A 21,926-nucleotide genomic window follows, 5' to 3' on the forward strand; every position below is an offset into this window, starting at 1 on the left:
TGAGGGCTACATAGTGAGTTCTCCTGAGCTGTTGTGAACTGGATCAGCATTCCCACATCACACGCAACAAGTCACCACAAATCCCTATGGGGCTTTGGGTGGGCAGGGAGCAGTGTTTGGGAGAGGGATGGGTGTGATCTGCTCCCTGCATTCCCTGCCTGGTGGGGGTTGGGGTGTGTATGGGGCATGTGCATGGCGGGGGGGGGCCTGCCTCAGAGATAACCGGTGGTATGGGGAGGGAGGATGAGGCGCGCACAGCAGAGCTGATCCAGTTCACAGCTGCCCCCACAGCACTTGCATGGGGCCAAGCCCCACCCAAGATATCCTGAGCCACAGTCCTGTCTGCACCTGCCAGCCCCAGTCAGCGCACAGCTTCTGGTGGGGCTGTTTCTGGTGCAGTTGCAGCCAGCTGGGTGCTGCTCTGCTCTCCTTGCCTCCAACAATGTTGCCTCCCACTCTTGTTCTTGCTGTGCAGCTCCAAGCAAGCGAGCAGGCAGCAGGAAGCTTCAGCTAGGCAGCTCCTGCTGAAGGCAAGAGCAGAGCAGCGCCAAGAGCAGCTCCACTGGAAGGTGTAAACGCTAGCCAGGGCTGGCAGGAGCACAGTGTGCACTATCCTAGTGGGAGTGGGTGGGACTGGCCCCATGCGAAGTAGGCCAGATCCAGTCAGCTGGCAAGGCAGATCTGGCCCATGGGCCATCCTTCGCCCACCTGTGCTTTATTCTGAAACTTTCTTTTCCACTATCACCCATTACCGTCTGCCCTTCAGATAATTCCTCACCAATCTTGCATGAATACCCATCTTCTCCAGTATGAAAATTTGCCCATATCAAATACTTTTCTGAAGTCCAGGTTCAATCTAAAAAACATTTCCTGTCTGAAAAACCAGTTACCTTATTCAAGTAAAGTATTAAGTTAGTTCAGTATAATCCACATTTGATAAACCATTTTATCCCATTTTCTCTTTACATCCATGTTAGTCATTCCTTTAAAATTTGTTTTGCAATCCCACATGGTACTGAGATCAACCTAATGGGTATGTGGCTGCCTGAATCATTTCCCCTCCTTTTCTTACATACAGTTACTGCCTTTATTATTCTCCATGAGTAGAAAGAGGTAGTTAACCATGTCAGTTTGAAGTCAGAGCTGGGTGACACCTCGCAGACGATGAGCTTCTGTAGGTGCAACCTACTTCATCAGATGCCACGTTGCCTGCAAAAACTTATGTCCTTCTGAAGCACTCAGTCTCTAAGGCAGGGGTGGGCAAAGTCTGGCCCATGGGCTGGATCAGGCCCGTAATGGACTCCCTTTGCCAGCAGCCCCTATGGCAACAGCTTCTTCTGGCTTCCTGGGCACCCACCACCAGAGGCAGGACCCATGCAGGCAGGAGATGCGGGTGTGTGGCTGGGATGGGGCCGCAGCTGAAAGTAAGATGGGTAAGTAGGGCTGGGAACACCCTGGGATCTTGGGGAGGAGGGTGAGCCATGGCACAGCTGTGGTCTGTTGCCTACACACCCCTACGACGAGCGCAGGTTCCACAGGCAGGGGCATGCAGGCAGAGGATCATGGCTCTGCCCCAGTTCTGGCCATGTGCTATCACCAATGCAAGGCCCCAGCCCTGATGCAGCTCCTCATCCAGCTGCATGCCCTACCTGCGCCACACCTGGGGTCTCCATGGAAGGGCTGCTGGGAAATGGAGTTTGGCTACTGGACTGCCATTTTGCCCACCCCTGTTCTAAGGTGTCACCCTGCACTGCCTTTTGCTATTCTCCAGTCACATGATACCACTTTCCATTTGAAAGATTTGGATCTCAATATCATAAGCCAGTCCTTTCTGATCCTCCCCAGGCTGTGCATGTTAAACTGAGATTTCCTTCCACCCTCAGACATGGGTCATTTCCAATCCACAGTACCATATCCTGCTTCCATTAGCAAGCTAGCCTCTATTTTGTCGTCAGAGATTCCACCCTGAGGGGATTTGATTGTCCCATCTGCTGACCCCACCCCATGGCACGGGAGGTCTGCTACCTGCCTGGGGCTCAGATTCAGAATGTCAGAGAGAGGATCCTGGCCTACATTAGACCCTCAGACCTAATCCATGTGGGAACAAATGACATGGCCAGGGGCAACCCAGACCGCATCATGAAGGACTACGAGGCCTTGGGGGCCAAGTTCAAAAAGACGGGGGCACAGGTGGTATTCCCCTGGTAAGTAGATGTGGACAGCGTCACAAGGCCTGCATCAGTGAGGCCAACTGGAAGCTCTGGAGTTGGTACCACCAGGCAGGCCTCGGGTTCCTAGACAACGACCCGCATTTTCACCCAGGGGGCATGCTTGGGTGGGATGTGCTTCACCTCTCCCCTAAAGGCAAGCATGTCTTCTCTTCCAGGTTAGCTGATCTCATACAGCATGCTTTAAACTAGCTTCGCCGGGGAATGGGACCACAGGAAGACACCTCCCAACCAAGACAGGTGGCAAGCACAAGAGATACCCAAGAAAGCAACAAGGGTCCAGATAATCCTAGGAATCTGAGCGGGGTGCATGCACTGACAGGAGGCCTTAAATGCCTTTACACTAATGCTCAAAGTATGGGAAATAAGCAGGAGGAACTTGCCCTCCAGATAGCTAGTACAAACCCAGACATAGTAGGGCTCACTGAAACCTGGTGGGGTTCAACCCAAGACTGGGTGGTAAAACATTAGGTGCTACAGACTATATAGGTGGGACTGAACGGCGGGGGGGGGGGTGGCGCTCTACATCAAAGACCAATACACATCCTCATCTAACAGGATGGGATCAGAGGAGGGGCAGGCTGAAGTGCTCTGGGTCAGAATACAAGGGGAAAGGGACTTAACAGTGGGTGTCTACTACCGACCACCCAACCAGGGGGAAGAGCTGGACCAGGAATTCTCGGGTCAACTCGTGGAGGCAGTTAAGTCAAGGGATGTGCTCGTCATGGGTGGTCTAAACTACCCGGACATTTGCTGGGAGGAACAGTCAGCCAGGTGTGAGCACTCGCATAGGTTCCTTGCTGGGATGCAAAACCTCCACCTAACCCAGGAGGTGCACAGTCCTACCAGGGAGAATGCCCTGCTGGACCTGGTCCTGGCCATGACCTGGTGAGGGGACTCCAGGTCCTCAACCACCTGGGCAATAGCAATCATCGCCTACTGGAACTCACCATCCAACGCAGGGTGTCAAGGGCCTGCAGCAAGGCAGTAGCCCTTGACTTCAGGAGGGCCAACTTCAACGAGTTCAGGATATTGGTAGGAGAGGCAATGGTTCCAGAGAGTAGGGGGGAACTAGGTGTCCGAGACAAGTGGTTGTTCCTTAAGGAGACGATTCTCCGAGCCCAAGGGGTGACAGTCCCAATGCGAGTCAAAGGGGGCAAGAGCGCTCAAAAGTCCTCTTGGCTCGCTAAAAGCATTCAGAAATGTCTGCAAGTCAAAAAGGAGGCGTACATCCAGTGGAAGGGGGGCGCTATTGTCAAAGAGGATTAAATCTCCATAGCAAGAGTATGTAGAGACAGAACTAGAGCTAGCAACAAGGATCAAGGACAACCAAAAGTCCTTTTTTAAAATACATAGGGAGCAAAAAGAAGGCACCAGACAACGTGGGGCCCCTGCAGGATATGCTTGGCAATCTGGTGGTTAACAAATTCTTTGCCTCCATTTTTCTGAGCAGGGACTCCGACTTCTCCCCCACCGGGGTACAGGACGGACTCAGGAGTAACTCCACCAGGCCTAGAGTCAGGGAAGACCAAGTTAAGGAACTTCTGGAAGGCCTAGACACATTCAAATCAGCAGGTCCAGACGCGCTCCACCCCAGGGTGCTGAGGGAATTGGCAGGGGTTAACACAGGGCCCCTGGCACGGCTTTATGAGCACTTTTGGTGCTCTGGCCATGTGCCAGAAGACTGGAAGAAGGCCAATGTGGTCCCCACGTCTTCAAAAAAGGGAAGAGGGAGGACACAGGCAACTATAGGCCCATTAGTCTTACTTTGGTCCTGGGGAAGCTATTTGAAAAAATTATCCTGGAGCACATCTGGGAGGAACCTGCAGGGGTGAGGCTGCTCAAGGGCAACCAGCATGGGTTCATTAAGGGCAGGTCCTGTCAAACCAACCTGATAGCCTTTTATGATCAGGTCACAAAATCACTGGATGCAGGTGTTGCGGTGGATGTAATCTTTCTGGACTTCAGGAAGGCCTTTGACACCGTCTCCCACCCCATTCTCATTAAAAATCTAGGTGACTGGGGCATTGATGCCTACACAGTCAGATGGGTCGCAAATTGGCTAGGGGGCTGGACCCAGAGAGTGGTGGTGGATGGGTCATAACCATCCTGGAGGGAGGTGGGCACTGGAGTCCCCCAGGGCTCGGTCCTCAGGCCTGTACTGTTCAATTTCTTTATCAGAAACTTGGACGAGGGGGTGAAAAGCACCCTGTTCAAATTCGCTGATGACACCAAGATTTGGGGCAAGGTAGGCATGCTTGAAGGAAGGGACATGATACAGCTGGACCTGGACAGGTTACAGGGGTGGGCAAATGTGAATAGGATGGGATTAAATACTGACAAGTGCAGGGTACTGCAATTGGGCAGGAAGAACCAGCAGCATACCTATAGGCTGGGGGACTCCCTTCTCGAAAGCACAGTGGCAGAAAGAGATTTTGGAGTCACGATTGATTCCAAAATGAACATGGGCCACCAATGTGAGGATGTGGTCAGCAAGGCTAACCACACCTTGTCAGGTATCCACAGATGCATCACAAGCAGGTCCAAGGAAGTGATTCTCCCCTCTTTGCGACACTGGGCAGGCCACAGTTGGGAGTACTGTGTCCAGTTCTGGGTGTAGCACTTCAAGAGGGATGAGGCCAGCATCGAAAGGGTCCAGAGGAGGGCCACTCGCATGACCAGTGGGCAGCAGGGCAAGCCCTACAAGGAGAGGGTAAGGGACTTGAATCTGTTCAGCCTTCACAAGAGAAGGCTGAGGGGATCTAGTGGCCATCTATAAACTTACCAGGGGGACCAGAGGGGATTGGGTGAGACCCTGTTCCCCCAAGTACCCCCTGGAGTAACAAGGAACAACGGCCAAAAGTTGATTGAGAGTAGGTTCAGGCTAGACATCAGGAGGCACTACTTCACAGTCAGGGCGGCCAGGATCTGGAACCAGCTTCCAAGGGAAGTGGTGCTGGCTCCTACCTTAGGGGTCTTTAAAAGGAGGCTTGATAACTATCTAGTTGGGGTCATTTGAGCTTAAACTTAATAGGAGTCATATGAGCCCTGTATTCATTCCTGCCCAGGGCAGGGGGTCAGACTAGATGATCTGCTCAGGTCCCCTCCGACCCTACTTCTATGAATCTTCACCTCTGTTGAAAACTGAGGCACACAGTTCAACTGGATTTTGGACCATATTTTGATGGTCTTTGGCCTCAATCCTATCCTCACAGCACAGTAGCCCCATTTATCCTTTCCTTATTCTCTATTTATATACATAGCTAAAGAACCTTTTCCCACTTATTTCAGTTTCCTTTGCAATTCTCACTTTCTCTCCATTTTGTAATGTGCTAGTCACAATGTTTCTTTGCTTATTAGTTCCTTTTCCAATTCTCTGAAATCTCTCCACTGCCTTGCCATCATAGTTATTCATTCTGTTAGACCTGGAGACCCTCTCTACAATTGCTCTGGCCCTTGTTTGGGATGCAAATTTCAGATCAAACTGTTCTAAGTCAGTGATCAATCTGCCAGAGCATGGAGCTCCCTACAGGTCCGGAAATTTGACAGCAGTGGAATGGTGGTGGCAGCATTAAGTGCTGTGGCGCTGGAAGTCATGACAGTTAATTCTGCTATTGCTGCCAAATTTCCAGACATTTGGGAAGCCCTGTGGGCTGGATGACACGGCCCTGTGGGCCAGCCACTCCATGGCTGGATCCAACACACACGGCTGGACCAGCACATGGAGCCAGGCTGATGCATAGGATTGCTTAGTGGCTGGATGAGGGACTGCAATCGCGGACTGACCCCACGCACTGACCCCTGAACAGACTCCAGCCTGCAGGCTGACATCTGGCCCATGAGGCCAGAGGGTTGACCACTGCTACTTTAAGTCAAATGTGGAAAGACTAAGTTTATTCTCCAGCGAGACCCTCAAGTTCATCAGTTCTACTGATTTCTCTACCCAATTCCCTTACTTTCTCAAAGTTTGCCCTTTGAAAACACAAAGCTTTATTTAGAGATCTATTTTTGGCTTATTCTTCCATTTAGATTGAATCAACTCAGGACAACTTCACCCAAGCTTATTTTTTGTAATCAGCTCTTCTGTAAGATTCTTATTTCTCACCAAATCCTAGTTTAAAACAACATTGGTCCACGTGGGTTTTCATGCCTGCAAACTGGATCGTCCTCTTCCCTTATGTGATTTTCAGCATGGTTTCATGCTCTCATCATTAGATTGGGAACACCTAAAGCTTTGATTCTAGCTCTGTTACTAACTCATTCCAAGTGTGGACTTGAAATAATGGCAGCCTCTTTGCTTCTATATTGGTAAAATATTTATCCAATTGCTTCTTGGGGTATCGTTTGTGAAGGGCTTTGAGAAAGTACCAGCAAAAGGAATGCAAATAATAGTGTATAGTGTGTTATCGAAGAGCCTGAACATTTATTTACACTCTGGCTCGCACAGAAGATAGCAGCAATATCACCACATGCTACCATGGAAGTCTCACGTGCCAATTTTATTTTGCACTCCTTGATCACATATTTCCTTTTTTGTATTACATTGTTTTTAGAGGTTCATGAAATATTTTAGTGGGTTTAATGGACTTACATAAACAGCAAAAGGTGTGTAAAGACAGTTTACGTTTTCTTTTCCATTTTACAAATATTAAAAATATTTAGTGCCCCACTACTTCCCTTCTCACCCCAGAATATTAGCCAGTTTGAACCCATTCCTGATCCTAAACAAATGCAGTGCTCCAACTCAGTCACCTCTATCTGGTGATTCACCAAAAATTAAGCTTCAGACAAGCACTATAAGCACTAGAGATGCACCCCAAACTCAAACTGTCAACTATAAAATACAAACGCAGATACTAAAATGAAATACCAGCAAAGAAATGACATGGGAAAGGAGAGGATTAAAAGGATAAAGTAAAGAGATGGGTGATGGAATCCTTGACCAAGACACTAGACTAGGCTTAATATCCATCAAGCAAGATAGTGTCTTAAACAATCGTTCTTGCTTTTCACATCAGAGAGTAGCACATTTTAGGATGTGTGAATTCAGTATTAGCTTTAGTCCTAAAAACTAATACTGAACTATTACAGTTCATGCCATATTTGTTAGGATCCTGGGCAAAGATGTCAAGGGTAGAATATAAAAGATTAAAGACTATTTTTATGGATGCTGTTTGTTCAAAGAGTGTTGAGCGTGTTGGCAGAAAATTTGGTGATGCCTGAGTTTCCAGTATTCATACCATACCAATCTTGTAGACAAAAAAACAAAACAAACAAACCAATAGATTCCATTCTTCAAAGCCTTCTGATATCTTTCACAAACTCTGATATTTTCTTACAGAACTTACCACAATAAAGATGTAACCTAAAAATGTGGCTAGCTTATGCAAGTGTCCCAAAGCAAATTCAACATCTGCTCTGCTTGTGTTCAACGTGCATTAATCTGTGGTTCAATCCTACTGTAGGACACAAAATAATGTTTTCATGCATAATCCATGTGTGATCAATAACAAGACTTGTGCCAACAGTCAAAAATACATACCCAAATAAATATATTTTCCATTTTCATCTTTCTCTGCAAGAGGGCTCCCTTCTTTTTCTAGTTCTTTCCTATATCTTTTGATATTCTTCACCATCAAGTCCTTCCTGGTCAGCTCATAGTGATTTGGGAAATGGTTGACAATTTGGTCATCGGAAAGACGATAACCAGTTTCCACACTAAAAACATTTCGGATGGTTTGTATGCTCATCCTGAAAGCCAAAAAAATGCTATATGATTTCCCCCAAAGAAACAGAATTTAGGAAGAAGGCAACCAAGTTTCCATCCTCTTTAGTTTTGACTAACATGTTTTATATTTTAAATTAAGTATCTGAAGGGAATCATTATCCCCTCCATATTTATATTTGTCTTTAGGAAGTATTTTTAGTTTAGGTTGTTACAACAAGTCCAACATACCTGAATCTCTGTTAGTGGGTACAGGTGAAGTGCAACTAAACAAGATTTAAGGCCTAATAGATTCCCCCACTGGTTCTGAAGCCTAATGAAGGCTACAGTAGAGAGAACTTGTTCCCTTATCAGCCTGATGCTGTCAGAAGTCAAGTCAGTCTTCAGCAGGACTTCCAAATGACCAATACATGATCAAATGTTGTAACCATCTCTCTCTGAATCTAACTTACTCTTCAGAACCTCAGCATTTCTATTATAAAAATAGAAGTCTGTAACTAACAGTTCTTAACGAAAACTTCCAAAATTTGAACTGAGCAGAACTGAAGCAGACATATTCAAGAGAATATCAAGCAAGTTGTTAACTCAGAGATTCAGAAATGAAAATTAGACATCGTCATTTCTAACTATTTGATTTCTCCTGTAAAAACAGGGGGAGGGTCTGATGCATCTCATTTTGGTGGCACAGATCAGTGGCATTTGTTGATCATTATTTACATTACAGTTGTGCAATTTTAATTTTAAGAGAATGACGTATTGTAAATACAAATCCCACAACTGTTTTTTTGGGCAGCACATGTAAAACTCAAATCATACTCAAAAAGCATTGCCAAGGTATCCATTACCAAGCCAAACCAAACCAATTTTAGTAACCCATTTAAATAAAAATATTAACACTGGATACACAATTCTGACAGCATAAAAAACAATAGGAAAGCAGTGCATGTGTAATAAAATTCCAGAATTTATTCAAATGGATATTGCTTCATTTACACATCACATAAGAAGTGATCCAGAACTGTTCCTTAAGCCAGATTTTGTAACTATTTCACAAGTGGATTTAAGACAGCATTTCACTCTCTCTCGGTAAATCAATGCCACATGCAAAGTTAAAGAATATTTTCCTTCCACCTTATTAACCAGTTTTGGTCCACCATTCATTCTCATCCTTGGAACGTGGCTTCTTTCTACTTCTATATAATCCCATACCACACAGTAAGAAGAGAAGTGCAAGGAAGAACATTCGAGACTAAATTATTTCATGTTACCAGATTATGTCTAGTCTTACCGCAACATCAATGGTCAAAGTCTCGGAACAGGAAAAAAGGCCAAAATTGGACTCAAACTGGTACTTTCGCCAAAGGAAGTAAAAAGTGCATCTAATTTTGTAAGTCAGTGGCATATAATGTAATTTGAATAGACTCATGTACTGCCTTCCCAAAAAACTATACAGTAAAGCTAGTGGAGAAAAATTACCTCAGTGCTGAGGTTGCTGGTTTCCCAAAAGACCCACAATCCAAAAAGCCCACCTCCAAGATCGATGTTATGCAACTAGAATCATACAGCTGTAGCTTTGTGCCCTAGGAAATCTTAATGATTTCAATGGGGCCTTCACAGACTCTGCACTACATAGACTTTTCTACCTGTCTAAACAAAGGATCAAGGCCCTGGAATCCTGCAAAGTGTAACACTGGCAATTTAAGTGGCATACTGTCTGACAAATTACATCAAATTAATTCTAGTTTTAAGTTGCACACCACCTTAATTCTTTTGATAATGTTAATATATTTTGACATTTGCTTGACTTACTGAAAAGTACTTTTGCAATGTGTGTCACAAGCTGAAAAATATAAAGTTGTTATTATGTACTTACCAATAAAAATTCCAATCTTCATTTTCTGCTGCCTGAATCCATCCTCTCTTTTCAAAGTTATTTATCAGCACAGACTTCTCTATGTCAGTTACCCATTTCACTTTTCCTGCCATTATCCTAAATGGAAATCAATTTGTGAGCATGACATGGTTTTAAGACATCTTCCCCTTTTTTTCCCCTTTCTTGACGCTTGCCAGATAAGTTCTGTGGAGAGAATTAAGAAATATCTGCCGAGTGCCTTGCCTTTAAAATTAGGAAGAGGGGAGACTAAGAACACAAATCAATATCTATAAACCAGATGGAATATGGGCAGCATTTGCTACAAAACTCTTTCCCCCACCTCCATTTATGTTCTACAAACTACATATATGAGAAATCTGAGGACAAAGAAGGCAGTTCAAGTCTCTGTCTGTTTCTAACATTGCTAACAAGCTGTTTACCATCTCTAGTGCTGGTAAAATATTTGTCCACTGAAGTCAGATTTGAAGTTTGCCCTTGGATAACTTTTACAAAATAAAGCCTAAGACACTGGAAATATTATCATTTATAACAATAAGTAAAGAGCAAATGTGTTCACAGCAGATCCCATGGCTCACCTCACTCATTGAGCCTGGGAACAACAGAAGACTTCAAAAGCTACTTGTTTGGAATGTTCTACTACACAGCAATGATTTTCTATATAAAAACACAAAATTCTACTGATCACTCATAGAAACATAGAAAAGTAGGGCCAGAAGGAACCTTGAGAGGTCATCTATTCCAACCCCCTGCCTGAGGCAGGATCATCCCTATCCAAACCACCCGGTACAAATCCACTGCCTAACCTCTTAGCCAAACTACAGTCAACCCTGATGCAACACAAGAAACAACATCCTAACTTGCCACAGGTAAAGCAAAGGACTACAGAAAACAACACTGTGCTGCTGCAAAGGTTGTTAAAAATACACTGAAGAGATACCAGGAAGCGGGCACATCCCCACTACAGAGAAAGGCAAAATCCCCTACAGACCATACTAATCTGACCATGGGGTAAAACGCCTTCCTGACCCTGAATAGGGCAATCAGTCTGACACTGAGCAGAGGAGAAAGACCCTCTAGCCAGAAAGCACTGATTTTAGACCCAGCAGGAACACTGGCACATCCCAATCACAATCCCCAACCTTGGCTGCAGCAAATACCCAATGCCTCTAAGGAAGGGCTGAAAAATAAAATAAATAAATAAATGAAACCTTGACAGGTCTTAGCAGCAGGAGGGGAAGAAAGCACTCCTGGCTCCATGCAGCAGCAAGCAAAGCCTAAAAGCATGGGAAATATCCAAAGCAGAATATAGGCACAGTTATGCCTAGATCATTCTTGACCAATGCCTGTCCAACCTCCTCTTGTGGACTCTCCATCACTGGAGGTGTTCAACTTCCCTAGGCAGTCTATTCCGCAGCCTCACTGTTCTGTCAGCAAAGACATTTTCCCTGATATCCAACCTAAACCTATTTGCTGTGACTTCAACAGCATAAGTTATTCCACCACCAGCCCATGTCCAATATCTGCAGCAAGAGAAAAAAGGTGTTTTCCCTTTTCTTTATGGCAGACCTTCTGGTATTTGAAAGCAACTACCATATACCCTCTTACGCACTGTTTCCACAAGCTGAACTATTTCCTTCAGCCTCTCCTTGTCTGACTTGCCCTTCATCATTTTTGTCACCCACCTCTGGGCACTCTTTAACTTTTCCACATCCTCCTTCTTGTTATTCTGCTGCTTCATGCATAGGGATCTAGTCAACTCAGAGGTGGCCAGCTGATTTCCTGGGCATATCAGTGGGTCAGTCACCATTTTTGCAGGTTTATTGAGGGGCCACACTCCCCCAGCATGCCTCTGATTGGTGGAAAGACCCCAGTCCTGTTCCTCCCCTCCCCCGCCTCCTCCCCCCCCACTACCGATTGGTGGAGAGAGCTCTGCCATGCAGCTCCACTCCTCTTACCACTGATTGTTGAAGGATGGGGCTGCACAACAGGCAGCTCTCTCGGCCAATCAGTGGCAAGGGGTGGGGAGCAGCAACTCTTTGTGCTGTGTTGGGTGACCAGGACAACTTCTGGCTCCTACTGGGGAGCCAGTATTTTATTTTTTAGTAAGCTCCCTCCTGCCCTAATTGGTTTTGCAGCATTTGTTTGATTTCACAAAAATCCTGATTTGAGCAGGTCCCTATTCATACAACTGCCATTTGGCCAGCTGCTTTTGCCAGAATTACTTAACAGGGAAGATTCTCAAGGCTACTGTTTTACAACAGCCCTCATACTGATAAAATGCTCACTTCCTACATCACAACTCTCATATATGAACACTCTTCTATATAGTCAGAGAAAAAAGTTAACAGAAACACGCTGTCATCCTTTAACAGAGTCTGTATACACCTATACAGATATGACTGCTACAGTCCTACAATTAAGCCTACATGGGGGGGACACTAGCACTGAGCCAGTCCCGGTGCAGTCACCAAGATTCTGAATAGAACCTGCAACCTTCCAAAATAAATCCAATTGAAGGACCAAGTCCTGATAGTCCTAATAGAACCAATCAGAAGGCTAATAAAAAACACTGTGCAATTCATTGATTAACACAGCCAAAGATAACAGTTAAACACAAGGGCCGGCAAAGGATTAAGAGTGCTTTCTGGATGTTCCAGCCAAATTAGTTTTGTAACTGTTTTATTTTTTTTTCTTCTGTATAACTGCCGCGCGGCACTCTCACATTTATGTAACCTTGAAGTCTTAACTAGTAAGCTAAATGAGCGCTTTGTATTTTTCTCTGTTGGCATTAAGCTACACGTGCGCATTTTGTAGATTTTATTTCTTATCTAGAAGTGTTATTTTTGCAGAAATGAAATTTATGTAAAAAGTCTGCCTAGCAATTACTATGTAAAAGAAACTATCCTATCCCTGTATGCTCAGCTTATATCATAGTTAGCGTCACAGAGGCAGTCCAACCAACATCTATAAAGAGGCAAAGAAACAGAAAACAACAGAGACGACGACCGGAAAATTCTATAGGCCCGATCACCCTATAGACCGGTTCTCAGCCTCTCTGTCTGGGCATACCCCAGCGAAGACAAAAGCCTCGAAAATCCGACAACTGACAACGATTCACCGTGTTACAGTTTTGTACTGTATATCTCACTCATGACCTGTTGACAAGTTTTGGGACTACGGAGCCAGCAGCCGCACCTAGCTTTGGACTAGCTCCACTGTTGGAACGCAAGGGCTGGCTCTGGAACCCCGTGAACCAACAGACCCCCTTTGTATTCAGCATACTGTAACTGAAGAAACATCGGAGACTCCACCCCTCGACTGCCTCTCATCGTAGCTTAGACAGCATATCTACGCTCGCTATACTTGTTATATACTGCAGCTTCATTCCAACCGGCCTCCCCTCTTATTCATAAGAGGGTGAGGCCAGGTGAGTGAATAAAATCTTTTTGTTTTATCCTATATCTACTCTGTAATAACTTCTATTACTAACATCCCATCTAAATGAGCCGTTGACCAGTTCTGGGACTACAGAGCTAGCAGCCGCACCTAGCTTTGGACTAGTTCCACTGTTGGAGAGCAAGGGCTGGCTCTGGAACCTCGTGAACCAATGGACACCCTATAAATTAAGAAACATTAACAACTTACTCTAAGTCGTCTACTTGTGCCAACTTGGCAAACCTCGAGGGCGGCTATAAAGCTACCTCCAATCCCACCCCACAAGCCACGCGCTCGCACAGCTCCGCAAAGCCCGCGGCTCCCCTAAGCAGTGCTGGAACCGCCAGCCCTGCATTCCGCCACAAGTTTTTTCGTCTATGAGGAAAAAAGTAAATGAAGAAAATGGAAAATTGCTGACTCATAGTGGGTTAACCCACCCATAAATGCTATTCTGAGCAAAAAGAAGGAATTATATCTGATCAACACATCACAAAGCTACTCAACAGCTCACAAAAACACTCTCATGGACCCAGAGGGACAGCCTTCCATCTTCAGCTCCCTCTGTGCAAAAATGAAGTTTATTTCCTACCTATGGGGACTTTTTACCATCTGTACTTTTCCCAGAGCCTGACAAAGGGACTTTGATCCCAAAAGCTTGCAGAAAAGGACAATTTTCTTGCCATTTTCCAATTGGTCTAATAAAAGGTATCATTTTGGAACCAAGAGTTCTAGTTTTTTGTATGTCATTCTGAGCAAACGCTACTATATACTCTGAGTGAAGAAGATAAGAGTTTTCTAGCATACACTCCTTCCTGGAACAACAAGGGACAAACTATGGCAGACACCAAGGTGGAGAGGGGAAAGAGCAAAAGCAGTAAGTACATGGACATTTTACACCACCTACTGCTGTGCCTGTGCTATATAAATTTTGATGTAAAAACACTCATGCCGAAAAAGGATAACTTAATAGAATGTTTATATTTGAATTTCCAGATGTTTGAAATTAAAATATATTAATTTCCCAACAGACCCTCAATTATGTATTTCTGCTTTACTGATATACAAAACCCTGGGTTGATAAAAGGCAAGTTGCAAAGAAGAGAAAGCGGGGGGTCCTCATGAGCAAGACACTGACTTCAAGCTCAAAACAAGTCTTCAGTTCCAGTCTGCTACAAATGTCTTATGTTACCAAAAGCAACTTGCAATGTTTCTGAGGTGTAACTCCTCACAGACAGCACTAGCTCTCTCTCCCATCCCCAAGTTAGCCTGTTGTTTATTTAGACTGGCAATTCTTTAGTGCAGCAATTTACCATATTTACTTGAATCTGATACAATTCTGAATTTAACAAACACCCACCAATAATTAGATTCTATACATGGGAAATGTATAAATGTGTTACAATTTTCCATGTCCAGAATCTAATTACTGGAGGGCTATCTTTAATTCATCCCCCCACCCCACTGCCACAGGAGGGCAGGCAATGGGGAGGCAAGTGGTATGGGCCAGTCAAGCAGCTTGGCCTCTCCCTGTCCCCCCGCCTTGATTTCCCCCTCCTTTCCAACCTCTGCTCCACTCTCTGCCCCATAAGCTCACTCTGCACTGACAGGTCATTACCACAGTTCTACCAATGGCTATTTCAGCCTGACACAGGGACCACAGCCCAGCTCCTGTAGCTGGGGGCTGCCTGTCACTGCTATGGGGCCATACTGGAGCCCTGATCAGGAGCCTGCCAATGCAAAACAAAGGTAAGGGAGGGAAGGAGAGAGACAGGTGGGGGAACAGAGGCTGCAAGGAGGGGGAAAGGGGGAGAAAGAGGCTGCAGAAGGGAGACAGCAAGGTGCAGAGGCAGGGGGCAGGCAGTAGCTGCAGCTATAGCCCAACCTAGATAGGTTCTCAGATGTGATTGAAAGATGAAGAGCTTTTCTCCCTTGTCTTAGAATTGAGTAAATATGGTACTATTGTCATGGATCTTCACCTCACTATCATAGGTTTTGTCCTCAAAGGGTCAACTTGCCCATTTTTAAGTTAAGCACATGTAGGGCTCTACAGCCTCAGGCTTTCATGTGTGCACAGCACATTTAGTACAGCGAGGACTGGAACCTTTACACCAAGGGTGGGCAATTATTTGGGCTGAAGGGACAGTGAGGGAGTCCAGGCAAGCTGTTGCGGGCCGGGAGGTGGAAACGGGGGGCAGTCGATCCTATCCGGCCCCGGCCCACCTGACCCACCGCCCAGACCCCATGGACAGAGCATGCTGGGCTAGGCAGAATGGGGCCGGGTGACAGCTGAGCCCGCCCGCCGCGCTCACCTACCTGCTGGGAGCCTCAGCTCCGCCTCACGCGCCCCGCCCCATACTCCGCCGCCAGTGCTTCCGGGTCGCTGGTGCCGCGACCCCGGCGGAGCGGGGGACTTCCGGTAAGAGCTGAGGGCCGGCAGCGAGAGAAGCCCCGCCCCTGTGTTCTAGTTAAGTCACTAGACAGCTGGCCTGCGCTCCAGTCTCTCAGACTCCTTTGGAGCACGTTCCTACTGCGGAGTGCGTAGAGCCCGGGGCATGGCCACAGAGACTACTGGGAGCGCATCTGCACCTTCATTAGTGCACTTTAGTTACTGCACAGTAGTGCTGTGCAATTATTTTGTTTACTGCGCAGTAGCGTATTAGCACAGTTGGTGACCGGCATGCTGCTACACAGTGTTATTAGGCTACTGCAGAGTAAGTGCCTCATGTAGACGTGCCCAGAGTCGTTTAGTTGCTGCAACAGCCTCATTCCCCTCACTGCAGCAGCCCAGATGAGCGCCTCAGGCCACCTGAGACCCCCACGAGGGAGCATGAAACACAAGAGGGCCTGCCTTAGTCTCAACATCAGAAACAACAGGTGCTCAGAAACAGGAAAACAAACCCAAGGAAGGGATGAGGCAGCACTAGGGAGCACAGCATAAGTAAGGGACAGCTGGCTATTTAATGATAGTTGTGTTTTAACAGGCATCAGGGCAAAGGGTATTTCTAAGCGGGGAAATTTCAAAGGAAAAATGGAAACTCCTTCTCTAAGAGAGCCTAAGGATGCCTGTTTGAAATTGTGACAAGCCTGCTACCTCCATTCCCCACCCCTCCCAGGCACCCTGATCTGCCCCTGAGCACTGGAGATGCCTGCGTTCATGCACGGTCCGACATACACACGTTCTGACATTTCTTAACTTTTCGAAACTTGATTCAAGCAGCCTCAGAAATTGACTGTTCTTTTAATAGACTGCCAGCGTTTAAGTGATATTTTTGCCGTGATGGTCCAGGCTTCTTCAGGAAAGAAGAATAGTTCTCACGATTGTAGATCACATGTGCAAAGGCTGCAGAATGTCATAGGAATAACTAACAGATACAATCTGTATTGATAACATCAATAACCTCCCCCCCCCCAAGAACGTTTAATTACAGAAAGCACTAAAGGCAAGAATTCTTATGGGTGGTATCTTTTATAGGACTAACCTGTAACTGTACCCAAAAGCTTGCCTATGTCTCTATCAACTGTACAGCTGGTCCTATAAAAGCTATCATCCACAATAATTTTTGCCTCTCTTTTAATATACTGTAATTTCTTGGGGGTGGGAGTTGACATAACCAGTTAAGCAGACATTCCATTATGTGGAACTGTAACATCACTCACCGAGCTCAGCAGCAGGGCTGAAACCTTCAGATCCATAGCACTGACCTTTGCCATATAAACTGTCAGAGTAACCGACAGCAATAATAGGTGGGCATCTTCTAGATCAGTGGTTCTCAAGCTTTTTTTGTACTAGGACCCATTTGTAAACATGGATGTCAGCCAGTCTGGACTCAGTAAATAGTTTAAGTAGAAAACATCCCCCCCCGGCCCTGCCAGTGCCCCTCACTCCCAACCTGCTGCTCCCAGGCGCCAGCCTGCCAGTGTGGAGCAAGGTGGTGGGCCCCTCAAAGCAACCCCATTCAAAGCTGGAAGCCTGCCAGCCTGCAGGGGAAACCCACTGTTTCCCATGTTTTTCTCCTCTAAAGGAGAATCCATTTTTAAAGTTGGTTCATGATCCTTTCATTTATTCTTGCGACACAACATTTGGGTTGCGACCCACAGGTCAAAAAACACTGTTCTAGACAGACTAGAGCAAGAGAAAGACAAGACAGATGCTGCAAGTAGGTTTCACAAATGACACCAGAGGAATGGCGAAACACAGGGATTTTGGGTTGTATGGGGATTCTTGTACCAACAGAACTTTCTGCTCTAACCCCACCTCTTCTACCTTCATCCCAACTTTATTCAACTCCCAGTCACAGTGTCCCCTCTCACCATCCCTCCATTGGGCCAGCTCCTTGCTCTTGTTCTCCCCATCACTCCTTGGGTGCCAGCAAGTGTGACACTGCAAGCACAAGAGTTTCCTGGGTTTTCTGCAGTCTTACATTGCAACCCACTCAGTACAGACAGTGCCTTTGAATAATTTTGTGGCCAAATTCTAACAAGTCTCAACTGATTGTGAGCAGAGGATTTTCAGAAACTCAGTCCTTGATCAAATGTGAATCTGTCTTTAATGGAGATTAGGTAAAAGGACATCCTTGTTTGTACCAAAACAGCTGTAAGAACATTTTTAACAATGTATCTTTTCCCCACCCCCAACCTAGCTCAGATAAAGTGCTGAGCTATTTTTGCTGAAATACAAGGGAAAAAAACATTAGATAGTGTAACAAGTGGGCTTTCCCAGGGCCAGTCAGACATTAGCCCATCCACCTCTCTCACCTGTCATCCCTTGTTGATACATAATTATGGTGTTAATTAGGCAGAATGTATTTCTTCACTCTGAGTTTTATGCCTCAGAGGGCCCACAATGTCCTTTGGAACCACCCTTTGGAAGGGTTGATCAATGATAGGGAGGGGCTGTAGGGCAGCCTTTCTCTTGTCCCTACTTTTGCCTGTCTGCTGGCACGTCTCACAAGATCTGCAGTAGTATGTCACATTCTGGGCAATTCTGGGCCAAAAAAAGTTCGCCTGCAGCCACTGGCATGTCTGTTCCCTGCCCATTTGAGGAGCACACGGTAAATCATGAGCCATAGAAAGCAATTATTGTCTGAACTTATGAGGTACTATCAGCTGGTGATGGGGTTCCCAGGTCTTGGCATGGTTCTTTGGTACCCACAACCAACAAAGAAGTCCCTTATCCCAGACACCTGTTCCCTCCTATCTGGGGTGAACTCTGTCTCTTGCTCCTGAGCCATCTCCCGGAGTTCCTCCAAGCTGGGGTCCTCTAGAACCTCCTGCCTGAACTCCTCTTACCCAACTAAGCAATCAGCAGAGAGTTCAGGTGCTCCTGTAAGGAGTGCACCTGCACCCTCAGGGATGTCCTTTAACTTCTCCCCAAGAGTCTCAGTTTCCTCTGCCACTGACTGACCACACTCTTCCCTGGGACTGTCACTAAATCCAACCTCGCTGTTGCTGGTTTCCTCAATGGCTGGGGGCTGGTTGCAGTCAGAGGGAGTCTGAGTCTCTCCTTCCTCCCCCTCTGCCTCAGTAGCCAATTGGGTGACCAGGCCCTGGGCAGTTTCCACTCCTCCCACCTTAGCCTTTCTGCTCTGTTGACAAGTCATCACATTAACACGATAGGGCTCTAGCTCTAGGAGGTGGCCCTCCTCCCTTTGCAGGTACTCTAGCTCCATAACACCACCTCCCACCAGGATGGGGACAGGAGCCCCTTGCAGCACACCCAGTTCTATGCATATCCCGCAGCCTCTTCACTTGGTGTGGGGATGGGTTACTGGTACCTCAAATGGTGGGGACCCCACCCCCTGAATGGTAAGTTTCCTCCCTGGGACTATATCTGCAGGTGAAACAAGGTTGGCATTGATTAATGACACACTGGACCCTGTGTCCAGTTCCTTGACAAGGGTTCTCCAGTTTACTGTTATCTTAGTCCAGTGGAAAGCCATCACCTCCTCTGGTTTTGTATTCCTGTAGCAACAGGCATGCCCCTCAGAGTGGCTTGGGTCCCCCCTTCACTGCTTACAGCTGTTGCATGTCTAACTGGCTTGGGTTTGTTGCTTAGCTTTGGGCAGTTGGGTCTGATGTGGCCCAGCTCCCCACAGTTATAGCACCCCGTCTTTTCCGAATTGGGTGGTTTGTTCAAATCTTGGGCCACCTTGCACTCAGCAGGAGGTGGCCCTCTTTCCCCTTTTGGGCCTGGCCCTCTGTTCTCCCCTTTTTGGAAGCCTTTCTGTTCCTTCCCAAAGTAGGGGGGCTTCTTGTCCAGCCCCTCACGATGTAGCAACAGCTGGTCTGCAATTTCAGCGGCCTCTTGGATGGTTTTGGGGGCCCTGTCTTTGACTAGGGTTTTAATCTGCTTCGAACTGTGGTGATAAGATTGATCCAGCACTATGAGGTTTAGCGCCTTCTCTCTAGCGCCTTGGCTCCGTCTGCCCACTTAAGGAGTGAGTCCCACACCTGGGTCACAAAATCAACCGTTGTCTTCCCCGGTTGTGGGATGGTATTCTGGAATTTTTTTCCCGGAAATAATCTGGTCCTAACCTGAACCTTGAACATGCAGCATTTTTAAAGGCATCATAGTTATCTGCTGATTCCGAGGGCAGTCTGTTCAGGACCACAGACATATCGCTTTCTACCAGAGCAGCCATGTGTTTCATGAACTCTTCCTTTGGCAACTTTCATCGGTGCACTTGGTTTTCGAAGATGCTTAGGCACATTTCTGGATAATTCTTGTCTTTGTAGCGAGAGAAGATTGCGGTGTTCAGTCTGGGGGATGCACCTAGTGTGGGCTGGGCATCCACTGTTTCAGCAGTTGTCTGTATTCAGAGTACTGCAAGCTCATGCTCACACTTGAGCCGTGCCTCTTTGGCCTCTGCCTCGCCCTGGCACTGGGCTTCTCTAGCCTCATCCTTTTCCTTCTTGTGCTAGCGTTGGGCCTCCAGTTCCATCCTTTTCAACTCTAGCTCATGCTTGAGCTTGTGCTCTCATTCTTCAGCTTCTAGCTGCAGCTGGAATTTCCAGAACTCCCACTCAGAGGGTGGCCCCTCAGTGCCCCCCGTGGGTTCTGTATGAACAGCTGGAGGTGATCTTGCAGCCTGGTCATTATTACACAGGATCTTAATCAGGTTCTCTCTCTTCTGCTTCTTCCTCACTTGAAGGCCTCTCTCTTTCATCAGCTCTCTCAAGTCAGCCACCGTCAGGTGGTCATACTCATCAGCCATCCTAGCTATCTACACTGTCTAGTTGACCCAATGCCAAATTAGAAATTGTTTGCTCAAGGGTTTTCAGTGACTCTGTTCCCTTCCCAAGATTATGCCTTCAGTACAGCAGGTTGTCAGATGCCACGGCTCCCACCACGTGTGGCGGTCCAGTAGGGGGTGCTCCTGCATTGAGCCACCCACCTCACTGTGCCTGACTACCTTCTAGGCTCCAAGTGCCTCCCTGGGGGCACCTCATGTCTGGCTGACCCCCTTCCTGGAGCACACCCGCTAGCCTGGGGTAAAAACTGCCCCTCACCCAGGGCTGGGCTTTATTCTGGCTCTGTGCACCCTGGGAAACACAGGCCTAGTAGCCCTCCAGGGTACTTGATTCACTTCAAGCACTTGGGGGTGCTTCTCTCAGTCAGAAGCACAAGCAGTGGTCTCCCTTAGTCAGCTGAACCAATGCTAGGTACAAAGGAGAACTTTATTGGTTACAAGGGTAATAGGGCACAGGGTAGAGCAATATCAGAGAAATCCCATAGAGCGAACTGGTGTGGCTGGGTAGCCTTTGATCATGCAACTGAGTTACTGCCAGCTATATATCTAGTTAGATCTCAGGTAGCTTACTCACAAGTATCATCCAGAGGCAGGTGGAGATTTCCTCTGGAGGCAGGCACTTCCTCAATCATGATTTTTGACAGGGAGCAAGTTTCAGATGGTTCAGCTTTTCTCTCTGAGTCTTCCTCATGGCTGCTGCCTCTTGCTCCTAGGCAGTCCTTAACTTATATAGCCCTTATGACCTCATTTTCCTGGTCTAATGGAAGTCAGCACCTGCTGGCTGTTAGCTAACCAATTTGAAATGCATCACTAGTTGCTGGGCGGACTGACAATTTCTAGCTCCCAGGGAGTCCAAGCCCCTCACCCAGGCATGTGATGCCAGTCATGTAGGCAGAGGGAGCAGGTTTCCCCGCGCTCCCTCAGGAATGTATCCAGCTCAGGTTACCTAGACAGGGTAAGGTGTATACCCTCTGCAGAGCCCATCTTAACCAAATTGTCACAGAGCAGAGTTTTTGGGGAGAAACAGAGGTGGCCTTCTGCCACATGTTGCGAGGACCTATACAGAAATGTCAGTGGATTGTTGGGGGTGCATGATATAGCTAATCAGTTAGTGGTGTTGGTGTCGACAAAGAGAAGACAGATGCATGGAAAGAAATAGTTACCTCAAGATTAGAGACCATGTGTTTAAAGGCTGCAGAATGTCATAAGAATAATAAAAGGTATGACCTGTGTTGATAACTTCAACAGAAAACACCAAGAATGTTTAATTACAGAATGCAGCTGTTTGACAGCAAAGTGGAACTAAGGTAAAAAGAAAAAAAAAGATCGATAGTAATATATTTAGACAGCTAATCATGCTTAAAAATAGAAAAACCTGACTACCATTGAAATAA

General features: G+C 46.6%; 1 protein-coding gene across 6 annotated transcripts in view; it reads right to left on the minus strand.

The window, feature by feature from the left end:
* Positions 1–15,703, minus strand: part of TTLL1 (TTL family tubulin polyglutamylase complex subunit L1) — a 29,534-nt gene extending 13,831 nt beyond the window's left edge. For 5 of the 6 annotated variants that reach the window (XM_090043728.1, XM_090043731.1, XM_090043730.1 and 2 more), the window contains exons 1-3: positions 15,596–15,703; positions 9,827–9,943; positions 7,771–7,979 (exon numbers count right to left, since the gene is read on the minus strand). In XM_090043728.1, the coding sequence (XP_089899854.1) occupies positions 7,771–7,979; positions 9,827–9,939 (322 nt within the window). In that variant the 5' untranslated portion in view covers positions 9,940–9,943; positions 15,596–15,703. Of the gene's footprint in view, positions 1–7,770; positions 7,980–9,826; positions 9,964–15,595 lie in introns of those variants that run through there. The other variant, XM_090043727.1, reaches the window with a different exon arrangement.
* Positions 15,704–21,926: the final 6,223 nt, after the last annotated feature.

This window comes from Crocodylus siamensis, chromosome 4 (genome assembly GCF_052110815.1).
Source record: "Crocodylus siamensis isolate JL-2025a chromosome 4, ASM5211081v1, whole genome shotgun sequence".
NCBI lineage: Eukaryota > Metazoa > Chordata > Crocodylia > Crocodylidae > Crocodylus > Crocodylus siamensis.